At 48.6% G+C, this 25,810-nt stretch overlaps 2 protein-coding genes and 1 long non-coding RNA gene across 4 annotated transcripts in view; 1 reads left to right on the top strand and 2 right to left on the bottom strand.

Moving 5' to 3' along the window:
* Positions 1 to 9,043: 9,043 nt before the first annotated feature.
* Positions 9,044 to 17,553, bottom strand: LOC137839768 (uncharacterized). The gene is made up of 2 exons (XR_011085967.1): positions 16,621 to 17,553; positions 9,044 to 16,322 (listed from the first exon to the last, which is right to left on the bottom strand). It is a non-coding gene; the product is annotated as an uncharacterized lncRNA (long non-coding RNA).
* A 104-nt stretch (positions 17,554 to 17,657) lies between these two features.
* The window catches only part of LOC125989976 (uncharacterized), a 340,553-nt gene continuing 332,400 nt past the window's right edge, over positions 17,658 to 25,810 (top strand). The window contains exons 1-7 of one of the 2 annotated variants that reach the window (XM_049756530.2): positions 17,659 to 17,821; positions 18,594 to 18,829; positions 18,911 to 19,624; positions 19,900 to 19,976; positions 20,060 to 20,254; positions 20,348 to 20,417; positions 20,510 to 20,677. In XM_049756530.2, the coding sequence (XP_049612487.1) occupies positions 18,728 to 18,829; positions 18,911 to 19,624; positions 19,900 to 19,976; positions 20,060 to 20,254; positions 20,348 to 20,417; positions 20,510 to 20,653 (1,302 nt within the window). In that variant the 5' untranslated portion in view covers positions 17,659 to 17,821; positions 18,594 to 18,727 and the 3' untranslated portion in view covers positions 20,654 to 20,677. Of the gene's footprint in view, positions 17,822 to 18,593; positions 18,830 to 18,910; positions 19,625 to 19,899; positions 19,977 to 20,059; positions 20,255 to 20,347; positions 20,418 to 20,509; positions 20,678 to 25,810 lie in introns of those variants that run through there. The other variant, XM_068649202.1, reaches the window with a different exon arrangement.
* LOC125989985 (janus kinase and microtubule-interacting protein 3-like) overlaps positions 23,297 to 25,810 on the bottom strand; it is a 298,361-nt gene continuing 295,847 nt past the window's right edge. The window contains exon 20 of the mRNA XM_068649204.1: positions 23,297 to 25,700. The gene's annotated coding sequence lies outside the window, so the exon portion shown is untranslated. The remainder of the gene's footprint in view (positions 25,701 to 25,810) is intronic.

Genomic DNA, 25,810 nt, shown 5'->3' with positions numbered 1-25,810 from the left:
AGGGGCTGTCCTCAGGGACAAAGCCTTCAGAGCGGGTGATGAGGCTGGCTTAAGAACAGTGAGGGCCAACCTGTCCCGGGACATCAAGGAAGCGAAAAGCATTCTCTTGCAAGATTACCGCCCACTTCAAGGATGGCAGGGACGCAGGGAGCCTATGGCAGGGCATTCAGACCATCACGGACTACAGGCCCGCGCCGCAGAGCTGTGAGGGTGACATCCGTCTGCTCAACGATCTGAACCGCTTCTTTGCTCGCTTCGACGCTCAGAACAGCACTTGCCCGCTGAAGACCCTTCCCCCTCCACACGAGCAACCCCTGTGCCTCTCTGCCGATAGCGTGAGGAGGGTGCTTGCCGCTATCAACACCCGTAAGGCGGCGGGCCCTGACAACATCCCAGGTCGAGCGCTGAAGGACTGTGCTGGGGAGCTGATGGGTCGTCCTGCTCCATGCTCCACCCCCGACCGTGACAGAATGAGCCGACCACTACAACGACCAGCGCTTGGACCCCCCTCCATCACCAGCTTCCACTGCGACGCCCGATCCACGTCTGAGCAGGTTCCATCGCCGTGGGCTCCACAGCTGCCGTCGAACTTGCTCCCGCGACTCCGAACCCGCGGCCGCCATCGGAGTGCTTCTGGCGCCAGCGGCTTTGCGGCCGCGATCGGACTCTGGTGCCGCGACGCCGGACCCACGGCCGCCGTTGGAGTGCCTCCCGGCGTCATCAGACTCACGGCCGCCATCGGGCTCCACCCCAGCGTCGCAGGACCCGCGAACGTCAGCAGACATCTAAGCCAGCTGCGTCGGACCCGCGATCGTCCCTGGCTCCACTCCCACTGCTGCGGCGCGTGATGGCTCTTGCCGCCGCGCACAGCCCCGCCTTCCGAATGCCACCGATCGCAGTACGGACTGTCAGAGTTGCCGCCGATCGAGGTTCAGACTTCCAGAATCGCCGCCAATTACTGTACGGACTTCCAGAGTCGCCATCCGAATGCATTCTATGTTTGGGTTGCCGCCCGAGTGCGGTTCATGTTTGTGTTTCCGCCGATTGCGGTTCTGTCCCCGAAGTCGCCGCCCGAGTGCGGTTCTGTCTCCGAAGTCGCCGCCCGAGTGCGGTTCTGTCCCCCAAGTCGCCGCCAGAGTGCGGTTCTGTCCCCCAAGTCGCCGCCAGAGTGCGGTTCTGTCCCCGAAGTCGCCGCCCGAGTGCGGTTCTGTCCCCGAAATCGCCGCCCGAGTGCGGTTCTGTCCCCCAAGTCGCCGCCAGAGTGCGGTTCTGTCCCCGAAGTCGCCGCCCGAGTGCGGTTCTGTCCCCCAAGTCACCGCCAGAGTGCGGTTCTGTCCCCTAGGTCGCCGCCCGAGCGCGGTTCTGTTCCCCGAAGTCGCCGCCCGAGTGCGGTTCTGTCCCCGAAGTCGCCGCCTGAGCGCGGTTCTGTTCCCCGAAGTCGCCGCCCGAGTGCGGTTCTGTCCCCGAAGTCGCCGCCTGAGCGCGGTTCTGTTCCCCGAAGTCGCCGCCCGAGTGCGGTTCTGTCCCCGAAGTCGCCGCCCGAGTGCGGTTCTGTCCCCGAAATCGCTGCCCGAGTGCGGTTCTGTCCCCCAAGTCGCCGCCAGAGTGCGGTTCTGTCCCCTAGGTCGCCGCCGGAGTGCGTTTCTGTCCCCTAGGTCGCCGCCCGAGCACGGTTCTGTTCCCCGAAGTCGCCGCCCGAGTGCGGTTCTGTCCCCGAAGTCGCCGCCCGAGTGCGGTTCTGTCCCCGAAGTCGCCGCCCGAGTGCGGTTCTGTCCCCCAAGTCACCGCCAGAGTGCGGTTCTGTCCCCTAGGTCGCCGCCCGAGCGCGGTTCTGTTCCCTGAAGTCGCCGCCTGAGTGCGGTTCTGTCCCCGAAGTCGCCGCCTGAGCGCGGTTCTGTTCCCCGAAGTCGCCGCCCGAGTGCGGTTCTGTCCCCGAAGTCGCCGCCCGAGTGCGGTTCTGTCCCCGAAATCGCCGCCCGAGTGCGGTTCTGTCCCCCAAGTCGCCGCCAGAGTGCGGTTCTGTCCCCTAGGTCGCCGCCGGAGTGCGGTTCTGTCCCCTAAGTCGCCGCCCGAGCACGGTTCTGTTCCCCGAAGTCGCCGCCCGTGTGCGGTTCTGTCCCCGAAGTCGCCGCCCGAGTGTGGTTCTGTCCCCCAAGTCTCCGCCCGAGTGCAGTTCCATTCCCCAAGTCGCCGCCCGAGTGCGGTTCGGTTCCCCAAGTCGCCGCCCGAGTGCGGTTCGGTTCCCCAAGTCGCCGCCCGAGTGCGGTGCGGTTCGGTTCGGTTCCCCAAGTCGCCGCCCGAGTGCGGTGCGGTTCGGTTCCCCAAGTCGCAGCCCGAGTGCGGTTCGGTTCCCCAAGTCGCCGCCCGAGTGCGCTTCGGTTCCCCAAGTCGCCGCCCGAGTGCGGTTCGGTTCCCCAAGTCGCTGCCCGAGTGCGGGTTGGTTCCCCTAGTTTTTTTTGGGACGTCCCTTGTGTGTGTGGGGGGGGGGTTCTGTCACGTCTCGTCCCCAACTGCTCCACTATGTGTCTGTTGTCTTGGTTTCTGTCTGTGTGCTCGCCCCTCCCCTCCTGTGTGCCCATGATCAGTGTGATTGTTCCCACCTGCCTCTCGTTACCTGTCGTGTATAAAAGTCCTGTCTGCGCCTCACTCCCTGTCGGATCATTGGTTGCTGTCGTGTTGGTTGCTGTCGCGTTGGTTGCTGTCGTGTCGTCAAAGTCAAAGTCAAAGTCAGCTTTATTGTCAATTTCTCCACATGCCAAAGACACACAAAGAAACCGAAATTTCGTTCCCCCCTATCCCACGGTGACAAGACATGGCTCACAACAGACAAACAAGTAACAAGTATAACAAAAGCGTGCTGAATAAATAATGAATAAATAACACAACAATAAATAAATAAATAAGAGGAGCAGAAAAAAAAAAGGAGCAAGTGCGCGTACAGCAGACATTCCCGAAAATAGCGCAACAGTGCCACACGCTACGCAGAAGGGGGTAGCGAGTTCAGGGCCCTAACAGCCTGGGGAAAGAAGCTGTTGGCAAGTCTGGTGGTGCGGGAGCGCAGGCTCCTGTACCTCTTCCCAGAGGGCAGAAGGTCAAACAAAGAGTAAGCCGGGTGACTCACATCTCTGGCAATCGAGGTTGCCTTGCGGGCGAGATGGGAGGTGTAAATGTCCTTCAGGGAGGGGAGCGAAGCACCAATAATCTTACCAGCCGTATTCACTATGCGCTGCAGGGCCTTCAAGTTCTGTTCAGTGCAGTTACCACCCCAGACAGCGATGCAACTGGTGATGACGCTCTCAATAGTGCCACGGTAGAATGTAGACAGGACTGCCTGAGGAGCACATGCACGCCTGAGCTTCCGCAGGAAGTACAGGCTGCGCTGAGCTTTCTTTGCCAGTGACGAGGTGTTTGCGGACCAGGAGAGGTCCTCACTGATGTGCACCCCCAGGAACTTGGTGCAGCTCACCCTCTCCACCACAGCACCATCGATGATCAGCGGCAGGTGTGTTGTGTGACCCTTCCGGAAGTCAACAATGATTTCCTTGGTCTTATTAACGTTCAGCAGGAGGTTGTTGTCCCTGCCCCACGTGGTCAGAAGGTCAACCTCCGACCTGTACCGAGTCTCGTCGCCCTTTGTGATGAGACCCACCAGAGTCGTGTCGTCGGCAAACTTCACTATGCGGTTGTCGCTGTAGGTCGCAGTGCAGTCATGCGTCAGCAGGGTGAAGAGTAATGGACTGAGCACGCAGCCCTGGGGGGCCCCCGTGCTCAGCGTGATGCTGGCGGAGATTTTGTCGCCAACACGCACCACCTGAGGCCTCTGACAGAGGAAGTCCAGTATCCAGTTGCAGAGGGAGGTACTGAGGCCCAGCTCGCCGAGTTTGCAGATGAGTCGCTGCGGCACAATGGTGTTGAAGGCAGAGCTGAAGTCCACAAACAGCAACCTCACATATGAGTCCTTTCTCTCCAGATGGGTGAGGGCCGAGTGGAGGGCAGAGCAGATGGCATCCTCAGAGGACCGCTTGGCACGGTACGCAAACTGGAAAGGGTCAATGGTGGGGGGGAGAACGGACTTGATGTGCTCCATGACCAGCCGCTCAAAGCACTTCATGATGATGGGCGTCAGTGCCACAGGGCGGTAGTCATTGAAGCAGGACGGTGCAGGTTTCTTCGGCACAGGAACGATGGTGGCAGCCTTGAAACACGAGGGGACGATGGCCTGCTGCAGGGAAACGTTAAAGATGTCCGTGAAGACACCCGACAGCTCCCCAGCGCAGTCCTTCAGCGCTCGACCCGGGATGTTGTCAGGGCCCGCCGCCTTACGGGTGTCAATAGCGGCAAGCGCCCTCCTCACACCGTTGGCAGAGAGGCGCAGGGGCTGCTCGTGTGGGGGGGGAGTGGTCTTCAGCGGGCAAGTGCTGTTCTGGGCGTCGAAGCGAGCAAAGAAGCGGTTCAGATCGTTCAGCAGACGGACGTCGCCCTCACAGCTCCTCGGCGCGGGCTTGTAGTCCGTGATGGTCTGAATGCCCCGCCAAAGGCTACGTGCGTCCTTGCTGTCCTTGAAGTGGGTGGAGACCTTGCACGAGAACGCCTTCTTCGCTTCTTTGATGCCTCGGGACAGGTCGGCCCTCGCTGTCCTCAAGCCAGCCTCATCCCCCGCTCTGAAAGCCTTGTCTCTGGCCCTCAACAGTCTGAGGACAGCCCCCGTCAGCCACGGCTTCCAGTTCGCGCGAGTGACGACGGATTTCGAGCAAGTCACATCATCGATGCACTTCGTGATGTAAGAGGTAACAGAGTCAGTATACTCCTCTATGTCCGTCCAATCGTTGTAGGTGGCTGCCTGCTTAAACAAGTCCCAGTCAGTGGTGTCGAAGCAGTCACGAAGTGCATCGGAGGCACCCTCAGGCCACACTCGAACCTGCCTCCGAACCGGCCTGGATGCCTTTACCAATTGTCTGTATGCGGGCAAAAGCAAAACGGTGAGATGGTCAGAAAGCCCCAGATGGGGGAGGGGGGTGGCTTTGAAAGCTCCCTTTTGCGCCGAGTAGACTAGGTCCAGGAAGCTGTCGCCACGTGTCGGAAAAGGAACATGCTGGTGAAGCCTCGGGAAAACAGACTTCAGGTTGGCATGATTGAAGTCTCCAGCGAAGATGGTGAAACCGTCAGGGTGCGCTGTTTGCTGTTCACTGACAGCCTGGTACAGTTCACCAAGCGCCGCGATCCTGTCTCCTTCGATGTTGGAAGGCGGGATGTATACCGCGACTAGCAGAATCGCGGTAAATTCCCTCGGCAGATAAAAAGGACGGCACTTAATGATCACAAACTCCACAAGCGGCGAGCAGTGCTTACATACCACCACAGAGTCCCGGCACCATTCTTCTCGGATGTAGACGCATATTCCACCTCCACGCGACTTTCCCCCTCGTACAATGGCACGGTCCGCCCGATAGCACGCTAGCCGCTCCAGGTGCACTGCAGAGTCCGGAATGTTGTCACTCAACCAGGTCTCGGTGAACACGAGCACACAGCAGTTCCGCACCGTCCGGTTCGTAGACCTCAGCAGGCGAACGTAATCCATTTTGTTGTCCAGCGATCGAACATTCGCCAGAAGAATGGAGGGCACCGCCGGTCGCGCTGGGTTGGCCGCCAGCCTGGCCCGGACGCCTCCGCGCTTGCCCCTCTTCTGCCTCCTCGCACACCGTTTCCGACGGCTCCCAACCGGGGGAGGAATAGCGGGTGAGGTCGGCGACGTTTCAGGACGTAGCAGTCCGAGCGCCTTTAATGTCGACGCTTCAAAGTCCAGAACGCCGCAAAACCCACTTCTGCCGATGTCAAGCAGAACCTGCCTGCTGTACTTGTAGCACGGACGAGACGAACACACAAGACTGTCGGACGAACACTCATTAGACGAACAAATCACCGTACCGACGGGACAGAGAGTGGCCGCTGCTTGTGCACGCGCCGCCATCTTTATGTATTTCTTCATTGCGGTCTTCATGTCCTTTTGGTTCCTGTCGGTTTCAAGTATGTTTTGGTTGGGAAGTCGTTTTGTTAAGTCATGTCAGTTTACCGAGTCTGTATTTTGAGTTCCGCCAATAAACCCTGGTCCAAGCTGCACTTGGTCGTCCTGCTCCATGCTCCACCCCCGACCGTGACACATATATCCTTAATGGCAGCAGTCATACGGTTGACAATCCTGTATTTTAGTCTTTTATCTACATATAAGGCTGCCCCCCTCCCCTTTTATCAGCCCTATTAATGAAGTTTAGTTCATACCCTTCTAGATCAAAGTCCACCCCTTTCTCCAGGCTCAGCCAGGTTTCTGAGATGGCTATGACACTAAAGGGTGTGGCGAATGGTCCTAAGTAATCTTTTATATTTAGAAAATTTGTATATAAGCTTCTGCTGTTTCGGTGTATGATCGATACTCCATGTTCAAGATTAAATTTACTTTTAAATTGGTCATCAGTGTAGTAATTACAGTTGATCTCATAATTAAATAAGTTACCGTAGTGTCCTGTCGACCAGTGTGAGAGGCCATGGATGGCGTCGCAATCAAGGCCACCTGCACTTCTCAGGCAAACAGGCCTCGGAGAGTCCATAGAGATATCACAAAGCAGAGTGGTGCCAGCGTCGTCGAATGCCACCTCATGCAACTGCAGTCCAGCAGTGGATGAACAGCAAGCCTGCACGTCCGGCTCAGTGGCCTGCTCTGCTGCCATGCTGCTGTAGTCCAAGCCGAGGTGGACTGCTCCCGCAACAGCACGTAGAGGCAGTCTGAAACCTGGTTGTGTTTTCCAGAAAGGCGTGCAATGTCCATTGTGATTTCCGAAATGTAAGTCAGCTGCCGCTGTTGCCTGCCAGAGCATGGTTGAACGACTTCGGACATTGTGGAAGTCAAAGGCTCGTGGTCCACAAAAACGGTGAACCGGCGTCCCTCCAGCAGTGAATGAAAGTGTCGGATGGCGAGGTACACACCAAGTAGCTCCTGGTCGAAGATGCTATACTTCCGTTCACTGGGACACAACTGCCTTCTGAAACAGGTGAGCGGCTGCCAAGCATAACCCACCCATAATTTGTAAACAGCCTTAGCCAGGGCAGTCTTAGCGTCTGCAAAAGCATTGTCCCTTTTTGGGTTCTAGTCCACAGGGTGTTTTGGCTTGCCACCTTTCAGAGCGTCATACAAGGGTCACATGGTTTGGGCAGCCCTGAGGAGAAAACTGTGGTAAAAGTTAACCATGCCAAGGAAATCCTGTAAGACTTTGACAGTGACTGGGCGCGGGAAAGTAGTGATGACCTCTACTTTTGACGGGAGAGGACCGATCCCATCCTTTGTGACTCTGTGCCCCAGAAAGTCCATGGTGGAAAGGTCAAACTCGCACTTGACAGGATTGATGATGAGCCCGTGCTCTGTAAGGTGCTCAAACAGAGTGCGAAGGTACAAAAGGTGCTCTGAAGGCGATGAACTGGCCACCCGGATGTTGTCAAGGTACACAAACACAAAAGGCAGATCCCATAACACGTAGTCCATGAGCCGCTGGAAAGTTTGAGCAGCATTTTTGAGCCAAACTGGTGTGTGCAGGAACTCAAACAAACCAAATGATGTGATCACAGCTGTGTTTGGGATGTCGAGAGGGTGTGCGGGCACCTGAAGGAAACCGTCTTCAAAAAAATGACCTTGCCAGCCAGGTGTGCTGAAAAATCCTGGATGTGGGGCACCGGGTAGCGGTCAGTCGTTGTCACGTCGTTGACCCGTTGGTAGTCCCCGCAAGGACTTCAGCCCCCTCCTGGTTTGTGGACGAGGTGCAGGGGGGAGGCCCAAGGGTTGTTGGAGCGTCGAACAATCCCCAGGCGCTCCATGGACTCGAACTCCGTCTTGGCTACGGCAAGCTTGTTTGGCTCGAGGCAACGAGCGCGGGCGTATATGGGCAGGCCAGTGGTGTCAATGTGGTGCTCGACACTGTGCTTTGCTGTGTAAGAGAAGGTGGGCAGCGACCTTGGCCATCACAAAGTCCCAGCCAAAGCGATGCCCCCAAATACACAGTTCGACACGGCTTGTGCCGTACGTACGGATAGGGCTTCCATTGGCAGCTTCCATGGGGGGGGGGCGTGGGTGTTCGCCACCACATCCTCCTGTGAAGCAGGCAGTAGACTCCATTGCGCCCCTGTGTCGCAGAGGAAACGTCGGCCAGAGACGGAGTCTTTGATGTAGAGCAGCCTGCCGGCATGGCCGACGCTCACGGCCACTAGTGAGCGCCAGCCTTGATGTTTCCGACACCACCGAAGCTGCATAGAGAGCGGCATCGTTTTGCTTTGGAGCCAAACTTGGCATGGTAACAGCACACACCCGAAGACTTTTGACGAGGCGGAGCTGCTGCGACGAGCGTGTGACCATCCAGTACATCAGATCCAAGACCAGTAGGGAGGAGGGCAGCTGTGCAGGGCTGCTGACAAGCCTGGACACACTTGTCAGCCTCAGCTGAAACATCTCTGCAATCTGTGCTGGCAGTCTTGGCCAAAGCAGCTCTCACATGAGCAAGCAGTTGGCGCAGGAAAGGGTAGAGGTAAAGGAAATCCGGCTTGTGGTCACCCAGCAGATCGAGCATCCAGTCCATTAGTTCTGAGGGCTTGCTGTCACCGAGCCCCTGAAAAGAGAAAAGCCTACAGGCCCTCTCAGTGCCAGACGGTTCAAACGTCTTTAGTAAGTATTCCTTCAGAGATTCATACTTTCTTGTCAGAGGAGGACGTTTAACAAGGCTCATCACCCTCAAAGCTGTAGAACTTCCGAGGGCAGATACCATGTAGTACTTTAAAGGCGTAGAAAACGAGCCGAAAACTTCTCACATTCAGACTCTGTGAGCCATGTTTATTAACTGACCAAAGTACATCCCATGCTCATGACAGAAAAAGCCGTCACCAGAATTCTTAAAGGAACCACAACTCTAAATTTAATCAGAACGTCTTAACATATAACAGAACACATATTGTTAGAGATTTGCTCACTCCAACTTATTTTGCAAGAACCAAACAGAAGACAAGCAAGTTCTTTTAGACACCTGCAGGTGGAGAGTCCATTCGTCGCTGTCTGAACAGCGATTATCGAATGAAGTCTAAAAGTCTCCTCCCTGCAAGGGCATATTTATTAGGAGGAACAGAGTGGGGGTGGGAGTGGACAGGTTTGGTGAACCCCCGGCCTCTGATAAGATCAGAGCAGGGGGTGTTTTACACTATTGTGGGAAACAGAACAACTTTGATTGCTTCCCCTGCAGCTGGTCAATCAAGCAGAGGAAGCAACCACTTCATCTTACTCTGCATTGTGAGGGCCAGACGTGATTGATTTAATCATTACATTGTGAGGGCAAGACATGATTGATTTAATCATTACAGTCTACATTCCAACATAATCATAGGATCAAACTAACCTGAAAACCCTAACATCTCCCTCCTGATTTATCATATGATTATGCCACCCCAAACAACAACGATAAGCAAGAAAAAAACATATATACGTATAATGAAGAAAGTAGAATGGTAAAAATAAAAACAACAAACAATGATAGCAACACTTTCCAGTGAAGATGAGGCATTACCTCAACACCCCAGATCAAACTTATTGTGTAAGCGAAAAACCTGCTGGCCAGATGTTATTAGCAGGAAAATTCTTACACGGCCCCTGTGCCACAGGCGACCAGAATGCTATCAATAAAAACAAAAAGAAAAACACAGAAACAGTATATCTGAGGGAAGAGCGCAAGGACAACTTTGTCTCCGACGGACCATACTTTATGGTCATCTGGAACGTTCGCACCGCAGACAGGGTCATGAGGGTCAAAGGTTGCAACTGCTCTGCGTCGAGTCCAGAAGAGTTGTGTGCTCCTGTCAGCTGATGATGTCATATCCTGTAGGTGTGGTCTGTCACCCACACTGGTGCACACACTCCTGTCCAGTTGGCGGGCAGCATCGGATAAACCACCTTGGATGTAACGTGTAATTCACTCCAGCTGGTCTCTCTGTGTAGGCCACTTGTGGTATTGTTCGTCCTTTAACAGTCACATTGAGATTTGCCCAGAAGTGTTCATCATAGGCACCGTCTGCAAGTCCAGAGTGGGATGGGTCGGCATCACTGATTGTGACTGCTCGGCGTTGATATCCAACTCCTCCCATGGATGCCATACGTTTCGCTTCAGTGACATTCATTGCTCTGGCCTCCAAGCGAACTTGCGTGGAGGAAGGGGGGAGTTTCGAACACGCATAGCACGCCTCCTATGTGTAAGCTCTCACAGTGAACCTGAGGGTTGTCCACCTGTGAGGGGGAGAGATCAGGCGGCAGTAAATTTGCATTGGACACATCTTTCAGTTTGAGCGTCCTGATTAGATAATCTGCCCAGGACTGCTCTTCATCTGTTGCTTGCAACTCTCGTAGTCAATTGTAGTGCCCATTTAACTGGCAAACAGGAGTTTTTTTTGTTTTTGTTTTTGTTTTGTTTTTGTTTGTTTTTTGTTTTTTTCTTTTTTTTTAAACAAGCTTCTACAAAAAAAAAAATGTTTGTTTTGTTTTGAAAATATTTTGAATATGAATCAAATCCATATGTTGTATAAAGCTGACTGACCTGCCCCACTATCCCTCCTCTTGAGCCATGTGACGCGCACCATGGCTCAATATTGCAGCCCATTTGCATAGGTTCTTTGGTAGGGTAGGTCATTTATAGATGCCCTTCTCTAATCTTGCCCCTGTTTTGACAACTAGCTTAGCAAGTAAATGGATGGCCTCCCCGAATGGGGAGCGACTCAGCTAGCAAATGATTAGACATTTTCACTTTGTTGTAGTTTCTTTAGTTACTTTTCAATCGTTTTCTCATTGTTTATCACAAGAATCTTAGAAATTTGAATACAAATCAAAACGTATGTTTTATTTTACTCAATTGTATGATTTAGAGAATCCATATGTAGTAAAGTTTTGTAGTACTACATATGATTTCATCATCATTTAGTTTGACTTTCTTTCCAAAACGCTTCTTAATTTCTCAGTTCACACATCTTCTACATGTGTTACTGGTTCTCCATTTTTTTTCTAGTTAATTATCAATCCAAAAGTTACGTGTTTCTTTCTAACATTCAACCTGCTCAAAATCATTCTTTCATCAAAGTCGCTCTACTAATTTTCCATAGTAGTCGCCAACGACTTCAACCATTCAACCTTTCATTCAGGCAATCATTCATCAATGCTCATCATATGTATCTCACACAGTCTCCAAAAAGGAGTCTTCCTATCACATCGGTCCCAATTCATCCAAGCTCACCACACAACACTCATATATCACTTTCAACTCAGGTTTCCTGGTAGAACAATCCACCAATTCAAAAAAAAAGACTTAACTAAACCAAACAACTGGCAAATTAATCTGAATTTTTTTCTTTGTTTTTAAATTTGAAGAACTCAATCTCTCAGATTTAGCTTGCATTTAGAATTTTGCATAATCTTATAACACAACCAATCAATTATTCCTATTAAATGTAGCATTGCAAAATCTTAAATTCACAATTTAGCTTCTTCCAATTCCTGAAAGCATGTTCTGTCATTTTTTTTTTCTCCGAATTTCTCATGTGGGCTCGACACTTTACATGCACTAGTGTGGATTAGTTTCTGCTTGCAAACAGATTTCTCTCTTTTTCCTCTCATTTTTATCTTTCAAAATCATTTCTGTTCTGCGGTGCAAATTGGATAGACCACAGTCTAGCAAATTTTTTTTATACTAAAACTTTAGCCAATGTTCATCATTTTAACATATACGCACACACATGCACAGCTCTCGCATGCAAAAGGTAGTTCCCAGCACCAATGATTCGTCACAGGCTGGCCATTTCCTGTGGTCGATCATGAGCTGGTCCCTCCCATGCACACGAGGACAGCACATTCTAATTTTATTTATTTATCTTCTAGAAGCAAGTTGCATTTATTTACCACTTGATTTGCGTATTTTAACTTTAGTGTAACACAATTTGAGCTCTAGTCATTTGTAATTTGGGCATACAAACAGCATTGTCACACTTCTTGGATGGACAGGATTTCTAATAATCTAAAAAAAATTCTAATAATCTGACAATGACATGTTTTGCTGTCATATGGGCATCTATTCTTTCTTTCTCTGTATGAGCATAAGCGGTCAAAGAGGAGGAAGCTTGTCATGCTAAAAATTTGGCTTCTCCTCTGCTCTTTCCTCCACCCTTTGATTGATATTGTTTTGCAAAACGACACTCTCGTGTGAAGTGTCCTCGTCTCCCACAGTTCCAACAGTTGTCAGAATCTCGTGGGGGTTTTGAATTATATGGCGGCCTGCGACCTTGTTGGCCTCTACCTCTCCCTCTGCCTAGCTGGGACCCTTGGAAGAAGACTGTTGTATCTTCATCTAGTTCATCATCATCATTATCTAGATGAAATACATCAGAACTTTTGCCTTTTTTGATCACCTTTTCAGCATGTCTGGCCCATTGCATAGTTGTTGTCACACTTGCAACATCCACTTCCACCAAATGTTTCCTCACCCAGTTGCCTATTTCAGGGCGGAAATTAGTGAGGAGCGCATTTTTAAGCTGTTGTTGATAAGCACTCTCAGCTGTATGGGATGCCACTATGCACCCTGAATTCTTTTTCAAATCTCAATTGAATGGCGGCCTCATCACTTTTCAACTTTCTATCTTTTGTCTTTTGGATTTGTTCTCTTCTTTCTTGTGAAGCTTTCAACCACATTTTAGCACAATCCAATTCACTCTCTTTTCTTTTCTTTTTCAGTCCTATCTTCCTAGCCACACTGTCCTCCAAAACTTCAACCACTATCTTCCACACTTCAACTTTCAACTTCCCTTCTACACCATACTTTTTCTTCCACTTTGGCATGTATTGCATACAATTAAGAAATCTACTCGCCATGTACTTCTCATCTCCGTCAAGAGGTAGAGATTTACCGTTTTTATTTCCCATCTTAATTCTAGTAGTTTTAGGTTTTACAATCTCTGTCTCAAAAATATTATTATTATTATTATTATTATTACTATTATTACTTATTTATTTCTTTGAGGATCCTCAATGCAGGTTTAAATTGACCTTTCAACAAATTACTAGCCTGTTTTTTTTGCCATGGATCAACGCTAGAACTGCTTTTTAGTCAATTTATCCTACCAGTCACACACTCAATCACACAAACTCCAGCGCTTTTTTAGGCCTCATGGCTCGGACAAACCAAAGCCGTATCTCATAGCTCGGATAAACCAAAGCCGAATCTCATAGCTCGGACAAACCAAAGCCGAATCTCATAGCTCGGACAAACCAAAGCCGAATCTCATAGCTCAGACAAACCAAAGCCGAATCTCATAGCTCGGACAAACCAAAGCCGAATCTCATAGCTCGGACAAACCAAAGCCGAATCTCATAGCCCGGACAAACCAAAGCCGTATCTTTAGCGCTTTAACTTACTTGTCCCCTGGTTCGTTGCACCGCCGGATCCCGTCAATCCACCTCTGTCAGACGAAGGCAGACCTAAGATGCTGGCCCAGCGAAGAATTCTCTTCCCAGGACTTTCTTTTCCAGGTCCTCCTAATGGACGCTGGCTTGTCGACAATGCAGCACGTCCTCCTTCGCCGGTCAGATGGTGGGTATGAGGATCCCGGGTTTCGGCACCAAAATGTTAGAGATTTGCTCACTCCAACTTATTTTGCAAGAACCAAACAGAAGACAAGCAAGTTCTTTTAGACACCTGCAGGTGGAGAGTCCATTCGTCGCTGTCTGAACAGCGATTATCGAATGAAGTCTAAAAGTCTCCTCCCTGCAAGGGCATATTTATTAGGAGGAACAGAGTGGGGGTGGGAGTGGACAGGTTTGGTGAACCCCCGGCCTCTGATAAGATCAGAGCAGGGGGTGTTTTACACTATTGTGGGAAACAGAACAACTTTGATTGCTTCCCCTGCAGCTGGTCAATCAAGCAGAGGAAGCAACCACTTCATCTTACTCTGCATTGTGAGGGCCAGACGTGATTGATTTAATCATTACATTGTGAGGGCAAGACATGATTGATTTAATCATTACAGTCTACATTCCAACATAATCATAGGATCAAACTAACCTGAAAACCCTAACACATATGGTAAAGTGAATTATGCCGGCCTTGGAGAAAGCACCACACAATCTTAAAAACATGGCACGTCCGGAATCCAAACCCACATATGGGTGGGGAATTCAGTTGGAATATGTTGGAATGTCTATTATGCTGGTGAAAATACAAATATTTTGCTGTGGAAATATTGAAAATGTGTCCGTAGTTAAATTGAAAGATCATCACATGTAGAAGTTTGGAATGTAAATCAGCTTCTTTAGTTCAGAATAGCAAAACTGTTAATGTTTTGTTTTCACAAGCATTTATATAGTCAGTGGCATTCGTGGTTTTTGACTATAGCTCTTCTTAGTAAATGTTCTTAATGGGTGATGATCATCATATAGAGCAGGGGTGCACACACTTTTTCAGCTAGTCAACCTTCTCCAGGTGTGCACAGAATAACCGTCTTTGAAGAGATCTGGCTCGAACAGAACAGGCAATCTTTGTTATCACATCCATGATCTCTTTAAATTTGAGCATTTTAGCGGTAAAACGTTTGTTGGTGGATTATGCGTTGGCAGTTCAAGAAATCTGCAAAAGCATCGTCCCGCCTGCATTTGGCAATACGCGGCCAACCATTGCGGGTGCTCCATCAATCGTAATAGACGCCAATTTGTATACTGGGAGTTTTCTCAATAAAAAATTAAATGACTGAAATTTGTCTTCTCGCTTTTTTTCTTTCATGGGAAGTATTGTCCACTCCTCTTGCAGTGAGGTCACTAAACACTATATGAATGAAAATGCACATCTGTGCTGTGTCACGCTCATCAGTAGATTCGTCCAACTGCAGTGAAAAACACAATCACTGTTATCCTTCTAAATTTGCTGAATAACATACTAAGCCATGGCTTCACAGCGCTGTGTAACTGTATGTCTTGGCAGCTGCAGAGAAGAAGGGGTTAGGGCCTAACCCCTTCTCCCACCCAGCCATTTTGTTCAAAATACGTACAATTGATTGATTTTGTCAATCATGATTAAGGTCAGTTAGTCACTGTGATCAATTTTAGGAGACTCTACGTCAAGAATAGATATGTTTCTGCTTGGTAGGCTTAAATGTTTCAGTGGGATGAGTAAACAATGGAAATAATAATGGTGGCCACTCGAAACATTGATATTTGGGTCCGATTTTGACCATTTCAGTTGTGGTGCACTCACTTTTGTTGCTAGCATTAAACACATTCATTGTTGTATATCGAGTTACTTAGAAGTAACAACAAATATACTTTGCTATCCAAGCTTTACAGTAACTACTTAACGTTGGATCAAAGTGTAATTTCTTCAGTGTTGTCCCATGACAAGATATAATCAAAACATTGCAGATATGAGAGGGGTGTACTCACTTTTGTGAGATACTGTATGAACATTACCCCATCCCGTCCTCTTACACACACAAACACACACGCACGCACGCACACACACACACACACACACACACACACACACACACACACACACACACACACACACACACACACACACACACACACACACACACACACACTTGACATTCTGCTACGCATCTTCTGCAGATTACGAGTCATCCGAGGAGAAAGCTCGATGCGTGTTGGGGAACTTTTGAGCGTTGTAGTTGGGATCTCCGAGCACTCGCGCTTAGACGTCCTTCTTGACCTGGAAGCAAAGACACAGAGCTTCTTTTGACACGTATCAATACACCTAAGTGGGGGAAGAAAAGTCAAGCATCACTATTAACAATCTTTTGATGGCTCATCCATCCCTCCTTGCCTGCGTGGCATATGCATCCTGCAAATCGGGACGCTCCAGCTCTCCCTGGAGGCTGTTTGCGGCCGTAACCCGCAGGGCTCCAGCAAAGCGAGCGGCTCGACGGACGCCGTCTGACAAGGAGAGGCGGGGTCCTTGGCCCTGCGTCATCTGAGGAGGGAAAGCGCGCTGCCATCACGTACCGACCGTTGCTCTCCACTGTTCCGTAAACAGTTGGGGACATTTAGAAGAACAACCATCGGGTGAGCAGAGCAAGAGCAGTGAGTTTCCTCGCCCACTCCACCATTACAGTCAGAAAATATCAAGGCGCTTTGAATGTGGGTGGACCTTTCTCCTCTTAGCGGCCATCCCGTGTAGGTAGGCGTCAGACAGCGGCGGCTGTGCTCGGAGCTTCCTTTGAGAATGCTGATCGTGCCTGATGATTGGAACCCATTCCTGTGGAAAACATTTGCCCACGTTTAAACGTCCATGCGTCCAATTGGAATTTGCCTTTTGAGGAGACAATGTACTGTACGTCTGGTCCGTCCGCAACATAAGCACACAAAACTGATGACATTGTTTTCGGAAAGTCAGTTCTTCTTTGGATAAATCAATCAAGATTATTCACTTTCTTGGACATCCATCCATCCATCCATCCATCCATCCATCCATCCATCCATCCATCCATCCATCCATCCATCCATCCATCCATCCATCCATCCATCCATCCATCCATCCATCCATCCGTACTTACCGGTGGAAGAGACGCTGCCCACGGCTCCACCTCCCGGGTCAGCTCCGGCCGTCTGGGCGGGGACTTTTTTTTTTTTTTTCTTTTTCCCCTCCGTGTTTTATTTTGATAAATGTCAAAAACAGGTGCCCTTTTTTATGACAGGTTCATCGATTGTACTGTAACGCTGTCTACAATACATGTTCACGTGGTCATATTTTTCTGTTGAATTATTTTGTACACTATTAAAAATGTTCAAATATAATTGTTTTATGGTTGATTTTTTGAATTGGGCCACAGCGAGTCATTGAATAAATGCTTGGAAAATATAATAGCCGAAATCATGGACTTGAGTGGTGAAAAAAAAACTAGCAAAGACAAGCTTACATCGAAGACGTCCATTTTATTGTATGTTAACTGAGGTTTTTAGAAAGCGTTAATTAAAATAAACAAAAACAAAAAAACCCTGAAAAATATTGTTTACTGGTATTTGCATCCATAGAATGATTATAGATGATCTAATGCACAAGTGTGCCTTCTTTCTTATTCACGTTGTGTGCTGTCATAGATGATCGGTTACAAGACAGACTTTTCTTCTGCTAGCGCCTCAGCTACACGTTGCTATTACAAACGAGTCATTGGATAAATGCTTGGAAAATATAATAACCGAAATCATGGACTTGAGTGGTGAAAAAAAAACTAGCAAAGACAAGCTTACATCGAAGACGTCCATTTTATTGTATGTAAACTGAGGTTTTTAGAAAGCGTTAATTAAAAAAAAACAAAAAAAAAAACACCTGAAAAATATTGTTTACTGGTATTTGCATCCATAGAATGATTATAGATGATCTAATGCACAAGTGTGCCTTCTTTCTTATTCACGTTGTGTGCTGTCATAGATGATCGATAGACCAGAACAGATTTTTTTTCCGACATCCCCAAACGCATCTCCGTGAAGACTGAGCAAAGGTGGCACGTTCCGTTAACTTCAAAGACGTCAAAGTCAATTTGATGAACTCGTCGTCGAACTTCAAAAGCCAACGTTACGACACACACCTCGCACTTTGTCACACTTGGACCGTACGGCACTCGGAAGGAAGGCCAAACTAGGGGATTGCAATTGCAATTGCAATTGCAATTTGCCCACAGTCCCTGAAGGGAGCAGACGTCATCCTGCGAGGGTTGTTTGGACTGGCAATGGCACACAAGACTGGATGTCACTTGTGTAAGTTAGCGCTAAGTAAGAGCACGATCTTATACTTGAGATAACCTATGTTATCTCAAGTATAAGCTCTGCTCACCCGATGGTAGTATGTGTGAATACTGCACATGTTGTCAGTAGAACTAGTTGGGCCTAAGCGCCCATTTGGGGGAAATAATGCACATTTGCAAGGAAAATCGGAGCTCTTACGAACAGTTGATGCCACTTGAATGACGACATCAGTTGCGTTGAAGAAATGTTGCATTTGACTTTGTATTTCACGTATAAGAGTATAATCTTCCTCACGCCATATCACGTATAAGAGTATAATCTTCCTCACGCCATAAGGTAGCGCGCGTCGATCACAGGAACCAACACTTTGATATTGTCACTCTACGTGATAACGTCACATGAGAGTCGATCAATCTCCAATAGGAACTCATGGGCTTTTTCGATTTTCCTTCTCACTTTTTCTCCCCCATACTGGAAGAGAAGAACAGAACACTTGTCGTTTGTTCTTGACTGGTTAATTCAATTTTAGCTGCCACTGCCGGCCGGCCGGCCGGCCGGTCCTTATTGTGGTCTTGTGCATGTCATGTGCTGGTCGAGTCTTTAAAATGTCATTGCAGTCGTGGATGCAAATGGTAGAAAATGTCAAATGGATTTACCCATGACAATCCTTGTCATGCAATTGCTACGATGCCAAATAGGAACCAAAGTGCCAATGTAATAAGAATTCAAGCGACGACAGAGCCATGAAACGGAGTCAACTCCTCGCTAACTGTCTCTCTTTTAGGTTCTCGAGGGGGACGAGAAGCGCAGCCGGCCGGAGTTTGGATCGAAGAACAATTTGCAGGCTCGTCGTCCATGTGACTTTGCAGCCTTGCTGCTGCAGGTCATGGTGACATACTGAGTGGGGTTGTGTGGTGAATGGCTGTCAGCAGAGGGGGTCTACTTGCCTTCTGGGTGGCTTGTGTCCGCATCCATGGCAGAAGGCAGCCCATCACCAAGCACATCAGGAGCCTTTGTCAGGTAATTAGCTGGCTGCAAAGAACCATTTCAACACTAACCGTTCCATTCAATGGGATGAGGGAGGAGTTTAGCATTTTTCAGATCCATCGAGTGTGTGTCTTTCAGCCAATTGATTTGCAGTGGTGCTGCCCAACCCGCCGCCCTCTCAGCAGTGCATCATGGGCCCTGGCGTCGCCCAATTGCACCAGCTATCAGACGGTGAAGCAAGCGGTCGTGTCGCAGCCTTTCCATCACGTCAGCTGGCCGCAGGGGGCCGCTTACCTGGACGACCACTGGGAGGAGCCGCCCGGCCTGTGCGCGCTGGCGCGGCCCGATGAGTGGAGCGGCCTACGCACGGTGGTGGAGATCCCGCTCTTTGGTCAGACTAGACTAGCAGAGGTTCCAGGAAGTCACAAGTCCACCGACTTTTCCTTCCTATTGACGACGGTGGACGGCAGCAGAGAGGATGACATCAGCATCGGCAGCAGCTTCCGGAGAAGCGGCGCGCACGGCCAAAATAGACAGCACGGCTGTTTCCGAAGCCTCTTTGAAACCGAGTGTTGCCCCGCACCCTTCGTGTACGGTTCTCGCTTTTACTGTTTCCATTCCCCGGGAACAGAAGCCACGGTGGCCGGCGGCGGCGGCAGCCCGAACTCTCGGCAAGACATTGGATTGGAGAGAAACAAGATGGAGGAGTTTCCCTGTCATCCCAACCCTGTGTATAGTCGCCATGTAAGAACAGAGGGCTCGCAAAGTGAAAGAGACAATGAAGGAGAGCAAAAGCTGGCCGTGGCATATGAAAGACTAAGGACGGAGGTAGGTAGGCAGATGCTTTCTCTGAGATAGATACGCTCCAGGGAAAGTGGCTGAATCTCTTTCCAAACAATCCAACTTCAATGCTTGTGTTGAGTTGTGCACTTGACGGTATTACCCGTTGAATAGCTTCATGCTGCAGGGCAGGGATTCGGCAAGTCGTGTGACAACTTTCCATTCTTCTAGTTTAGTAACGAGAATGAGCATTGAGACATGTCATCTGGGAACAAATAACAGGAGTTTTTTTTTTTGTAATACATTGAAGCATTCTTTTACAGCTTCCAAAGAATCACGACTATACCATGTACTCCCGTGACGTTGAATTCATCAACGGACTTGTCAACAACAAGACCAGGTAGTGATCCAGCTTACCTTAGCTTGAGACTATGATCCTATTTCTTTTCTTTTGTGACTGGCCCATGAGTCCGTCTCTTGCAGGGGACGTGCGATCTACCGACTCAGCACTTCGCTGTGGCGCCTGGTGTGTCTGTTCTATTTCACCGACGTCCGGCTGGAGGTGCTGAAACTGACCAAGCACGTGGAAGACGGGACCATTAAGGCTCGCTGGAGGCTCCGGGGCCTTCCCTTCCTGACTCTGATGCTTCGCTTCTACCGCAAAGACAAACCACACCTGTACAGATAGCCCCACCCAGACTCTTTTGGGTCTATTTGAAAGCAGCCCGTCCATATGTGTCATTCTGACTGAATGGCATCTATCTGTTCCAGGTCCTATGACGCTTTCGCCATATTCTACATAGGACGCGATGGACTCATCCATTGTCATCAAGTTGAAAAGGTAAGAAAGTAGCTGCGGATGTGGCTTGGCGGGTTAGGGCTCGGTTTTCCAGTGTTTCTTCCTTCAAACAGCAAACTTTTGTGATTGTGCAGATGATGCCATCTCAGCCCCCGGCCCTGCCCAGAGTCACGTCCCTCCTGGCCGGTGCTTTAGTAGCTCTGGGGGTGGAGGAAAACCGACCCGCCCTCAATCTGCTGCCCTCCCTCTTGTCATCACTGTGGCAGGTCTGTGAATGACGGATCATGTCACACTGAAGGTCCACAAGACTGTTTCTTTGGCATTATAGGAACAACAGCTGTAGCACAACGCATGATATCGTTGCTTTTGGATTAAGTGCACAACTCTCCCGGCTATTGGTCTGAACTAGTAACCGCGGCATTTTAGGTCAACTATCACTTACTACATTTACTAACTGACCGAGTGTTGTGAAAATGCTACAACACGCAACTTTGGTTTACCATCGCCTTTCCCAACTCGTCTGGTGTTTTGTAGTGTACCAAAATATCCCATAATTATCTGCCTAAATAATTGTGACTAATTTAAAACTATTCTACTTGTTAATACCTACAAAATAACATATTCTAACCGGAGATTGCTTTCACCCCAGCGACCCGGGTTCGAATCTCAGTGGGACGAAAAAACTTTTATCATAGAAAATTTGCAACACAGTTGCTCGTGTAACCATATAACGATACACTTCTTTAGAGCTAGGGTTAGGTTTAAAGTTAGGGTTGGAGCTAGAATTAGGTTTAGAGCTAGTGTTAGGGTTAGAGCTAGGGTTAGGGTTAGAGCTAGTGTTAGGGTTAGAGCTAGGGTTAGGGTTAGAGCTAGGGCTAGGGTTAGAGCTAGGGTTGGGGTTAGCGTTAGGGCTAGGGTTAGAGCTAGGGTTAGGGTTAGAGCTAGGGTTAGAGCTAGGGTTAGGGTTAGAGCTAGGGTTAGAGCTAGGGTTAGGGTTAAAGCTAGGGTTAGAGCTAGGGTTAGGCTTAGAAATAGGGTTGGAGCTAGGGTTAGGGTAAGAGCTAGTGTTAGGGTTAGAGTTAGGGTTAGAGCTAGTGTTAGGGTTAGAGTTGGGGTTAGAGCTAGTGTTAGGGTTAGAGTTAGGGTTAGAACTAGGGTTAGAGCTAGGGTTAGGGTTAGAGCTAGGGTTAGGGTTAGAGCCAGGGTTAGGGTTAGAGCTAGAGTTAGGGTTAGAGCTAGGGTTAGGGTTAGGGCTAAGTTTAGGGTTAGGGTTAGAGCTAGGGTTAAGGTTTGAGCTAGGTTTATGGTTAGATCTAGAGTTAGAGCTAGGGTTGGGGTTAGAGCTAGGGTTACGGTTACACCTAGGGTTAGCGCTAGGGTTAGAGCTAGAGTTAGGGTTAGAGCTAGGGTTAGGGCTAAGTTTAGGGTTAGGGTTAGCGCTAGGGTTAGGGTTTGAGCTAGGGTTAGGGTTAGTGCTAGGGTTAGGGTTAGATCTAAGGTTAGAGCTAGGGTTGGGGTTAGGGTTAGAGCTAGGGTTAGGGTTAGACCTAGGGTTGGAGTTAGCTTTAACCCTAACCCTAGCTCTAACCCTAGCTCCAACCCTAACCCTAGCTCTAACCCTAGCTCTAACTCTAACCTTAGTTCTAACCCTAACACTAGCCCTAACCCTAACCCCAACCCTAGCTCTAACCCTAACCCTAGTCCTAACCCTAACCCTAGCTCTAACCCTAACCCTAACACTAGCTCTAACCCTACCCTAACCCTAACCCTAGCTCTAACCCTAGCACTAACCCTAACCCTAGCTCTAACCCTAACCCTAGCTCTAACCCTAACACTAGCTCTAAACCTAATTCTAGCTCTAACCCTAACTTTAAACCTAACCCTAGCTCTAAAGAAGTGTATCGTTATATGGTTACACGAGCAACTGTGTTGCAAATTTTCTATGATAAAAGTTTTTTGCGGCTTGGTGGAGCACTGGGTAGCACGTCCGCCTCACAGTTAAGAGGGTGCGGGTTCGATTCCACCTCCGGCCCTCCCTGTGCGGAGTTTGCATGTTCTCCCCGAGCCCGCGTGGGTTTTCTCCGGGCACTCCGGTTTCCTCCCACATCCCAAAAACATGCTTGGTAGGCCGATTGATCACTCCAAATTGTCCCTAGGTGTGAGTGCGTGTGTGAATGGTTGTTTGTCTCTGTGTGCCCTGCGATTGGCTGGCAACCGGTTCAGGGTGTCCCCCGCCTACTGCCCGATGATGGCTGGGATAGGCTCCAGCATGCCCGCGACCCCCGTGGGGACTAAGCGGTTCAGAAAATGGATGGATGGAAAAGTTTTTTCGTCCCACTGAGAATTTTGTTTTTATGTTTTAATTGGCGAATAAAGAAACAAGGAATAAAACACCAGACAAGTTTTAACATAAATGTTTATTAAAAATAATAATATTAAAAGCAAATTTCAAACCAGCAATCTAATGTGAAATTGCAGTAGATATATTGGATAACAATATTTAGGCGTACATAGGTATACACGTTATTTAAAAACTACTATAAAAATATAATAAAATAAATATATAAAGTGTAGCGAACGATTTGGTGAACGATTCTTTTGAACAAATATTTTGAGTGAGCCGATTCTAAAGATTCAGTTCACTTAAAAGAACTGGAATACACATCGCTCGTACAAAACAGTGCAAGCTATTGTGGACTGCCTTTCGAAATAGCCGACTGCTTAGTGACTCGGCAAGAGCTTGGTTCGATCCCAGGTGCGAGGAAGTGCTTTTGTTGTGCAATTAACCCTTTATTTATTTATTGTCTTTTTTTTAACCTCGTGTAGTGTACCTACACATATTGTCATATAAAGCAGTTAACCAAATGTCTGATTTTTGTGTTTTTATTGGCGAATATAAATACAAGGAATAAGACGCCATACAAGTTTTAACATAAATGTTTATTAAAAATAATATTAAAAGCAAATTTCAAACCAGCAATCTAATGTGAAATTGCAGTAGATATATTGGATAACAATATTTAGGCGTATACAGGTATACACGTTATTTAAAAACGACTATAAGTGTTATACTACGATACAAGTGTTTACCAGCTCAGTGGCCTAAGAGGAGAGTGTCCGCCCTGAGATTGGGAGGTTTTGGGTTCAAACCCCTGCCGAGTCATACCAGCGACTATAACAATGATACCCATTTCTTCCCTGCTTGGCACTCAGTGTAAGGGGTTGAAATGCCCCCCCCCCCCCCCCCTGCTGCTCACGATCATTGGGACTTTTGGCACTCAGTGTAAGGCAGGGGTGTCCAAGTCCAGTCCTCGAGGGCCGCATTCCTACATGTTTTCCAAGTTTCCCTCGTTAAACACACCTGATACAAATGATCAGTTCATCCTCGCGTTCTACAGGAGCCTGATCATTGAATCAGGTGTGTTTAACGAGGGAAACTTGGAAAACATGGAGGAATGCGGCCCTCGAGGACTGGACTTGGACACCCCTGTTGTAGGGTGACCAGATTTGGGGAGGACAGCCAATCAGGAGGTGGGGTTGAGGGCGGGTGTGGCACCATCTAGTGTCCAAGTGACGTAGGTACACCTGGAAATGGCCGTGTACCTAATGGAGTGTCTAAGTGACGTCACAGAACCAACAGCCAATCAGGAGGTGGGGGTGAGGGCGGGTGTGGCACTTTTCACTTAAACCAGGGGTGTCAACCTCCAGTCCTCTAGGGGCCGCGTTCCAATATGTTTTCCAAGTGACCCTCGTTAAGCGCACCTGCGTGAAAACTTTTAGCTCCTTTCACGTTCCGCAGGAGCTAAAAGTTTTCACGCAGGTGCACTTAACGAGGGACTCACACGGACACTCCATTAAGTACACCGCCATTTTCAAGTGTACCTAATAACAGGCCACTTTATTAGAGAAATATCATGGTCAAAGGTCACAGGAGTCACGCTCTCGTCCTCGGGGCCGCGTTCCAACATGTTTTCCAAGTGACCCTCGTTAAGCGCACCTGCGTGAAAACTTTTAGCTACCTAAAGGTTTTCTCGCAGGTGCACTTAACGAGGGACTCACACGGACACTCCATTAAGTACACCGCCATTTTCAAGTGTATCTAATAACAGGCCACTTTATTAGGGAAATATCATGGTCAAAGGTCACAGGTGTCACGCTCTCGTCCTCGGGGCCGCGTTCCAACATGCTTTCCAAGTGACCCTGGTTAAGCGCACCTGCGTGAAAACTTTTAGCTACTTTCACGTTCTGCAGGAGCTAAAAGTTTTCACGCAGGTGCGCTTAACGAGGGAATCACACGGACACTCCATTAGGTACACCGCCCTTTTCAAGTGTACCTAATAACAGGCCACTTTATTAGGGAACTATCATGGTCAAAGGTGTCAAGCTCTAGTCCTCAGGGGGGCCGCGTTCCAACATGTTTTCCAAGTGACCCTCGTTAAACACACCTGCGCGAACACTTTTAGCTACTTTCACGTTCTGCAGGAGCTAAAAGTTTTCACGTAGGTGCACTTAACGAGGGTCACTTGGAAAACATGTTGGAATGCGGCCCCGAGGACTAGAGCTTGATACCTGTGACATTCGACCATGATACCGTTTTACATGATGTCGTAAATAAATAAATACATAAAGAATGAACGAATAAAAGAGATTTGAAACATCCATCCGCTTGTTGCATGATACAAATATTGATGTAATCTCCCCTCCTTCACTGCATCGGGAAGCTGATCTAATACTGCTATGGAACATGATTAAAGCTCACTATAAAATAGTAAAATACAAATGACTGACTGAAAAAAGTCATCATCTAAAATAGTAAAATACAAATGAGTTAAAGCATTTTTCATCTGATGTAATGATCTCTACAACATTAGGTGGGTTATAACATGAAGTTCAACTTTACAGCAATTTAAAAGCTAACGTAACACGTTTGTACTGTACCATGTTTTATATCTTCTAAGAAAACATTTTGTATTTCATTTTCTAAACACGTTCAACTTTCCAAACGCTCACTGGCATCGAATCTTTTTCGAATACTCCCAAACTGAGAATGAGTATGTCAAATCAAAGCATCGGTCAAGGAGAGTAACACAAATATTTGAGCACAGGAACACACACACACACACACACACACACACACACACACACACACACACACACACACACACACACACACACACACACACACACACACACACACTTGACATTCTGCTACGCATCTTCTGCAGATTACGAGTCATCCGAGGAGAAAGCTCGATGCGTGTTGGGGAACTTTTGAGCGTTGTAGTCGGGATCTCCGAGCACTCGCGCTTAGATGTCCTTCTTGACCTGGAAGCAAAGACACAGAGCTTCTTTTGACACGTATCAATACACCTAAGTGGGGAAAGAAAAGTCAAGCATCACTATTAACAATCTTTCGATGGCTCATCCATCCCTCC

Source organism: Syngnathus scovelli, chromosome 20, assembly GCF_024217435.2.
Source record: "Syngnathus scovelli strain Florida chromosome 20, RoL_Ssco_1.2, whole genome shotgun sequence".
NCBI classification, from domain to species: Eukaryota; Metazoa; Chordata; class Actinopteri; order Syngnathiformes; family Syngnathidae; genus Syngnathus; species Syngnathus scovelli.
The sequence above is the reverse complement of the archived record's forward strand: the minus strand, read 5'-3'. Positions and strand labels throughout refer to the sequence as shown.